Below are 8,188 nucleotides of genomic sequence, written 5' to 3'. Positions count from 1 at the left end.
GGGGGGGGGGGGGGGGGGGATCAAGTAATATACACTGGAGTTCCAGAATCGGTTACCATTACCCTAAGATAGCCTTGTCGGTTAGGTGTAAAAGTATAGGTTATTGCCTTCGTCCGGCGGTCGCATCGGACGTTATAGTAGCACACGCACGCGGTGCTCAGGTCTGGACACTTGGCCAAATGTGTGCAATTGGCCAGACGTTCAACAATAGTCGTTGCCCCGGTGTAATCGCAATTCGAGTTGATGAGAGACACATTCACTGTTACGTCGATATTCATAGATTCCTGATAACCATCACACACACTTTTGCACAGTTTGATGCCACACGGCGAAAAGAACACATCCGAAATCACATCGGCAAACATATACACATCCGCCTTGCATAAATGTAAGATTCTGGCTTCTGTGAATTTATCACCTGCAATGATACAACGGGTAGGTTTATAATATTTAAAAACCTTACGAGCCTTATACTTATATACACAATACGTTATCATGAGTACAATGTTTCTGATCTCAGATTCATCGAATATTTGCCAAGTCTGTCCTCACTTGACATTTCAAGCTTAACCGGGCTGGTTAAGAAGTCAGATAAGATAATACAGTATAGAACCTCAAATATCATCACCCGATTAACTGTCAGTTTCCACACTTGGGTATTAACAGCTCGCGTATTGCAGTAAAGTTTGTGCAAGCCAGTGGCGGTCAAATTATTTTGTCAAGAGAGGATTGTGTCAAGTGATTTTTTAACATGCACTATTTGATTATTAAAAATGTAATTTATGGTAATCAGCTCTTAAACATTCAAAAAAGGTCATGGGAGATCTACCCCCCCCCCCTGTTTGACCACCAAAGGTGCGAGCTCAGCTATATCTACTAGACAGGCGATATATTATATATATACGTTTTATGGGTGAGAAAAATATAGGTACCAATAAGTAATACAGTATTACAATAATAATTATTTCTAGGTTAACCGAGGTTTTACAACCGTACTAAAAAAAAGAATACAAGTCTGATCAAACAATATTCATCTACCACTGTGACCCACATACTTCAAGCACCAAGCTTCTCCTTAAACAGAGTAGGTACCTACCATATAACCTAACTTATATATATGGCTATATTTCAGCGTATATGATTTATGCAATTATATACGGTCTACGAGTATACAAAATCCTGTGAAAATTGAAGTGAAAAGTAGTAAATACGTATGTAACGAACCCAAGATCTCGAGCGGATCCCGGAACAAACCTTCACCACACGGCTGGACAGTAGAATGACAGTTTCGTGTTGGCTCCTGAATATCTTCATCTGAAATGATAACCGAGCGTATACCCTATGCCTCTATATTGTAAATTAGGTACTGTTTGTGTGATATTTTAGTATGAAAAATACAAAATGTCTATTATTTTCAAAATGTATGTTTATGCAAGTTTACTATATAAAGGAATTGGAGAGTTCACGGCTGACTGTAACAGCAATATTGATATCGAAATTACTTGAATCATAGTTGAACATTTTGAACACATATCCGCGTTACGTTCGAAAAATTAGAAAAATTAGATGGATTATCGATTAACTTGATTTATTATACAGACTTGGTTACAAACTATATTATTATTGTTATAATAGCACAAGGCGTTACTATACTACCGATATTTTCAAAGAAACTGAATATATAAGCCGTATTGATTATTACAGTTAATGTCTGATATTATATGATGTTTTCGGAAAACATTAGCTCAACATTCCACATTATCTGACTGTCAATAGAAAATTAAATTATTAGCAGTAATTTGTATACATTGTAAGACCTTCATAAATTTAAGGTAATTTTAAAATATCTTCTGAATATCACTACCCATAATCGTTTTTTGCATGCAATGATTTATTGTTCAATTCAAATTTAGATAAACATAAATCATTAGTGGCCTACTCAATGATAAGGTAAACTCGAAATCTACTGTTTAGTAGAACGACTCACTCGGTATTTTTTTTATGATTACATTAATAACGATAGTTTTTTACGCAAATATAATATATCAGGAGGTGCCCATTTCCCAGCCACACGCTCAACATCCCCGAAGACTCTTCCTTGTTTACGTTTATAATACTTGTCTTATCAATCTGAATTAAATTATTAGGTATTGAAGAAATTGTCTATTTACCTATTATTGATCAAGTAAATTTTACTTAATTAATAAAATAATAACCATGTTTTTCGAAAATTAGGCCTGTATACAAGCCAAAAATCCAATTTGAAATAGATAAAAAAAACTTTGAAATAGTAATCACAGGGATGTGACAAGACAATTAAAATCTGTGAGCAACCTATACACAAACATTTGTACTTTAAGTAAAGTGAATACTTTTCATAATAATTATATATATATATATATATATATATATATATATATAGTTTATGTCTATTATATATACATTTCGCATTCTACACCATACTTCATTATTTGATTATATTATTTTTAATTCTTAGATTAATTTAATAAATAGATAAATAGATTTTATCTTACGTGATAGTTGTAGATCACCAAAATACGAACATTATACTTCAGACTACTTCTATCTCCTAAAACGTCGGCACAGAATAACTCAAGTCTAAAATATTAGAAACATCCATAATATGTTCATTACGTATTTGTTATTCTATCCCTATACTATATTATGTTTATATGATTAATTTATGCAAAATTAATTATTCATCGTGTACACGAAGAAAAATAAAATTTTAATAAATTAGTTGTTGTTTGATATTACAATAATCCAGCGGTGACTGGTGGCTGTTAAAAAATTAAAGTGCATCTAATTAGTATAATAATATACCCAACTGCTATGCTTAGTAGTAGCTGTGTTGACGTGTTGGGATAAATGAACCAAATTTATCACATAACATGTTCTAATTCACCCACAACATTTGAAGGATTTTTAAATGATATATATTATACACCTTTGCCACACACTGTTTGACATTTTTTTATTAAACCGTGGTTTTAATGTATAGTAATTGCAATTTAGAGAAGTGTATTTTCCCCAAACTTGAAAATGTGTTGTAGTTGAGTTCAATATTGAATTTGTACTTCAGAAATAACCTCAACAAAATAAATTGAAAAAATGAAGAAGAAATGAGAATTCCAGAGCTCTATTTGTTTTCTCTCTCTGGCTTTGATCCAGCGGCTATCCAGGGGTTATTATCGTGAGAAAATTGTCTTTTAGCTATAATGGTGGGAGGGGGGTAGGTAGTTAAATAGGTACTGAAAAAGTATTTGGTATTTAATTATTTTGTATTTGTAAGATTTTTTTAATTAGAAATAACTCTTTCATCAAGTAAATTTTGGATTTAGAAAACAAAGTGATAGGTATATCGAACTGACTTGAAAAATAATTGACTTACCATTCAAATATATAAAACAAAAATATAAAGTTGTATTGTACTTGTCCATACGAAGGATATATGAGTTGAAAACATTTGAGTGAAGAAAATAATGACCCAGTGAATGATAATGACCTAACTGAATTAGCAAGTATGCATATAGTCCCCGTTTCTGTGGGCACATCGTATCACACATTCGGTATATTATTTAAATACCCTGCGTATCCACCTCCTACCTGGAAGCAATACTTAACAATAACCTCACATTACTGTTTGAATATCTTATGGAAATCGATACTTCAACTGTTAAAATATTTACATCGATTTGTCGTATACATTTTTATCTTTTATTTTCAGAAACACGAAAGCAAACAATTTCAATTTTTTCATTTCTTCGAGTTTATAGGTAGGTACCTAATTTTGAGAATACTGCGATTTATAATAACATATCGGCTCTATATATATTATAAAAAATTTTTTTCAAAAACCTCATTTCGAAATTATTGATTAAAAATAAAAGTTGTTGACGAGGGTCAACACTCTGCTTTTCACCAGTCACTAGGTTAAGAAAAGAAATGGGATAACGTTGTCGCGATTCTCCTGTCTTCAAACTATTCCGTTTTCGATCGTACACTTTTCCTTCGTGTGGTCGTCTACACGCTCAAAACTATTCTGCACTTGAACGGTCTTGTTACTATTATTACGTGGTCATCTAAACTATTCCACACACGATCGCACTTGTTACTTACTACGCGGTCATCTAAACTATTCTGTACACGATCGCACTTGTTACTTACGTCATATTACTTGATTGCGTCTGAGAATGAAACTTAATTGTGCTTGTGTGTAATTATGTGTACATGACATGTGCATCAAATCGAATGATGGCCGTATACGACAACGTCCACACAGGCATTATTATTATTATTAATGGAAGCGTACAATATCATAGCCGATTTAATGTCATTTATAATTTTGTATCGACAAATTGTAATTAATAAAGTTTTTATTTATGACGATTAATAATATGTTATATTAAAATCTCAAGTCTTACATTTGGTATACCAATATAGTGTACTAAAATCCAATTTAAAACTTTTATTTTATTTTGAAGAAGGGTGATAACATAAATTGTCAATGTTTTTCAACATTTTAGATTCAGTTTTGATTAAAATATATTATGATAAAATTGTGTAATAAATTTAAGTAGATCTTAAAAATATAGAGGTTATCGATAGAAGTATATGATACAAAATACGTATAATTAATTAATATTTTAGTTTTAATTTTATTAATTTATTTTTTAATTTATATATTTATTATTTAAAATGTATTCAATTTCGTAATTATATTCACAAATTGAAGCTTTGTAGGCCGATCAAATTTCTTTTTATAATAATTGTTTAAAGCATTGTTAATGATTTTTAAAAAAAAATGATATCTTAGTTAGAACAACGTTGTACTTAAATTAATTACAAATACCATATTAAACATATTTCTTTAAAAATTATGCTTTATATTTCTGACCTCCGAGTAATACCTATACTATGTTGTTAGGTATAGACTCTTAATTAATCATAGATGATGTATAATATTAATGTGTTTTAACTTTTAATCCAATTTATTAGCTACATTTATCGTCATTAATTACTATTATACAATTTGTCTGAGATTGAAATGTTGAATTGTATCTGCAAAAAAACTATTTGTCCACATTTTATATTTTAACATGAGTACGAATGTATTTACTAATTATTTTAATTGATAAATAATAATAAAATTATATGTTGTAATATGAATATTTTGTATAATGAGCTTCTTTTTAGAGACGATTAATTAGGATAGTCATCCTTGTTAATGTTAAATTTAAATATTTAAATAATATACAATTGTTTAAATTAAGGATTTTGGAACGTAACCAATAAATTTTCCATTAGCTCAAATGAGTAAAATACATTCTACAAAATTCAAGGGCTTACAAAACCGCTCTTACATTGATCTTAAACTTTCGGAAACAACTAACTCGAAAGCAAAACAATTTAATAACAATTCTACTCAAACAAATGCGATTTCTCCTACTAAAATGTATAAAATCAAATTTAAATTACAAAAACTCGTGCGATGTCTTTAAACAAATAACTGGAACTGAAAAATGCAGCTGTAAAAACAGTAAAGTTGAAATACAAATAAAATCCAAACCTAAATAAACGATGTATATAAATATACGATAAAATATTTATAATATATATATATATATAATATTATTGTACCTTTGGTATATTATATATATAATAGTAAATTGTGAGTGGATTTCTTTGAACAAATCAATAAGCAAACTAACGGATATTTTAGCGGAATTTTAATAATGTTCCGAGTAGATACAGACAAACAAAATTTAAATAAATACATGCATATTTCGGGTGGTTATAATAATATATAATTAAACTGTTCATGCTTTACTCTAATTCAGTATTTTTGAGTTGATCTAAAAAAAAAATATCATAAATATGAATTAATACCTGACTCATTTCAAGAGGGCAGTTTTTAGGTTCTTTCGAGAGTTATTAAAACTATAAAATGTTATATAAAATATATAAAATGTATAAAATAAAATATAAAATATAAAATGTTGTCCAAGAATGGATGAATGAATTTTCACTTTTTCTCTTGAAGTTGTTTTTTCAGGGTGATACTTAGTTTTACTGTGTATAATAATATAATACTTACACCCTTTTTCTTTTTATATTATTCAAGCCTTTGAGTGTGAATTCAAGTTTTGCGTAGATCAATAATACTTTTACTACCGTTCACAGTTTGGAATGAAGAACATGTAGGAACACATTTTATTAGTGTAAGATTTTCATAAATAAAAAAATTAGCTGTTCATAAAAACAATTAAAAAGCTTTAAAAACCACTCATAAAAAAATTAGTATAGAATTAGTCTTTTTTAAACAGTTGTTTTAATACTTCAAACTCTACACAATATATTTTTTTCTTTTTAAAATACCAAAAATAGTTTGAAATACGATTTCAATCACCCGGTCCAGAATAGACTATTAGAAGAAATTTAGTAAAACATATCGTTTTTATAACCTTTAGATATTGTAATTTTGACTACATATACATTTACAATAAAACGCTATTGAAAGGGAAAATCGTCGTAAATTATTAATTTCATGACAACCAGATATTATAATTTTACAATACTTAGTTTGCAAAAAATGTAATAAATTAAATGGCTAGCGCACGCCAAAAGCATGCTGATCAAAATACACATTGACAAATATCATATTTTTATAACAATACTGTCATGAAACACTGATAATGACTTATGTAACACGTTTCATGCTATTTGTTTTTTTATTTTTATTTTATCAATAACTATTATCCATTTGTTTGTTGTGTTCGTGTTTTGTTAGCCGTAATATTGAAGTTTATTTATTTAAGATACATTGTTTATATAAATCGAATTGATTATTATATTTTTATTTTGTTTCTTTAACAATATTTTTATTTCTACAAAACGAAATATAGGTAGGTATCGATATCGTTTTAAATTGTTATATCTCAAAAAATTGATACGTCGTATCTAAACGCAAATTCGTTACATGTCAACTTTAAAACGTTTAACCTTTTTTTAAGCTGTAAATAATTTAATTTCCATTTATAATACACTATTTTCATTAAAAACTTTATAAACTACGATAAATAAAAAAAATTTTAATACCTCCCCAGATGATTTAATTTTGTTAATAAATTCAAACCACCAATCCAATTAAGGCAGAGCCGCTGAAGGTAATCTTTATATATTTATATTAACAATTTATTATTGTACACGTTTATAAATTTATTACTGTATAAAGTATAATCTAGTATATACATTACACTCCATTAAAAACCTTTAATGGCCTTTTCGAGTATGAAAGAGATGTATACGATTTTATAATTTGGTTACGTTTGTAAATGTCTATCATAAAATATGAATTTAATTACTTTGTGAAAATTGTATAGAAAACTGCTGTAGTGTAGGGATAAGAGTATAATTAAATTACCGTATATTCAAAATGTCAAACGATATATCTATTTAAAAAGTTAAGATATTTACAGAATTCTGTAATGTTTAATAAACCACCAATAACATTTTTTTTTAAACTATTTTTTTATCATAATTAGAAGCAAAATAGTTTTCTAAAAATTTTGAAGTTTAAATATTGAATAAACCGTTCTTTTCATTAATATCTAGATAGATAAGCATGTTATACACTTATAGTTATATTAGTTAATAATGTTAATATACAATTATATTGAATTCCATATTAGTCTTCTTTTGAGTATGAATTATTTTTTTCGTATGGCACTTTGTAGGCCCGAAGGCCTAGTTCGGAAGCCTACTTGACAGAATTTTAAAATGGGCACCCGTAGGTTTTTTTATGCTCGGTTGAGGGTTAGAACCGACGTCTTAGTCCCTCTCTATTACAGTACTTTTTTTTTAGTATGAAATTAAAAAATTTAACTAGCTTGTACATAGTTTAAAAAACAGCTTCGATAAAAATGTGTACAAATAATTTTTACAAATACTTCTATTTCTACTTAAATATATTACCAATAAATATTTTTTATTTTGAAATATAAAAATGTAAAATTGGGTTCAATTGAAACTATTAGGTACATCAATAATTATAAAATATTATAATAAGTACCTGGCCTACCTATACTAATCAAGATACTAAAGCATAAAATGTAATATTATATACTGAATACTCTGCTGTTGGCCGTTTGTCGATATGACGTCACAT

General features: G+C 28.2%; 1 protein-coding gene across 2 annotated transcripts; it reads right to left on the bottom strand.

Annotated features, from left to right (window-relative positions):
- Positions 1 to 11: 11 nt before the first annotated feature.
- LOC111043173 lies at positions 12 to 2,631 on the bottom strand. Of its 2 annotated transcripts, XM_022328067.1 has the most exons (3): positions 1,442 to 2,322; positions 1,225 to 1,314; positions 12 to 418 (listed from the first exon to the last, which is right to left on the bottom strand). In XM_022328067.1, exons 1-3 carry the CDS (start codon positions 1,530 to 1,532, stop codon positions 21 to 23), a joined length of 579 nt encoding a protein of 192 aa, XP_022183759.1. In that variant the 5' UTR covers positions 1,533 to 2,322; the 3' UTR covers positions 12 to 20. The 2 variants fall into 2 exon arrangements, 1 of the variants encoding a protein (XP_022183759.1); XR_002605541.1 differs by lacking the exons at positions 1,225 to 1,314; positions 1,442 to 2,322 and adding an exon at positions 2,535 to 2,631 and having other exon boundaries at positions 308 to 418.
- Between the last annotated feature and the right edge of the window lie 5,557 nt (positions 2,632 to 8,188).

This window comes from Myzus persicae, unplaced genomic scaffold (assembly GCF_001856785.1).
Source record: "Myzus persicae strain clone G006 unplaced genomic scaffold, MPER_G0061.0, whole genome shotgun sequence".
NCBI lineage: Eukaryota > Metazoa > Arthropoda > Insecta > Hemiptera > Aphididae > Myzus > Myzus persicae.
This window is presented reverse-complemented; position numbering and strand designations above follow the sequence as displayed.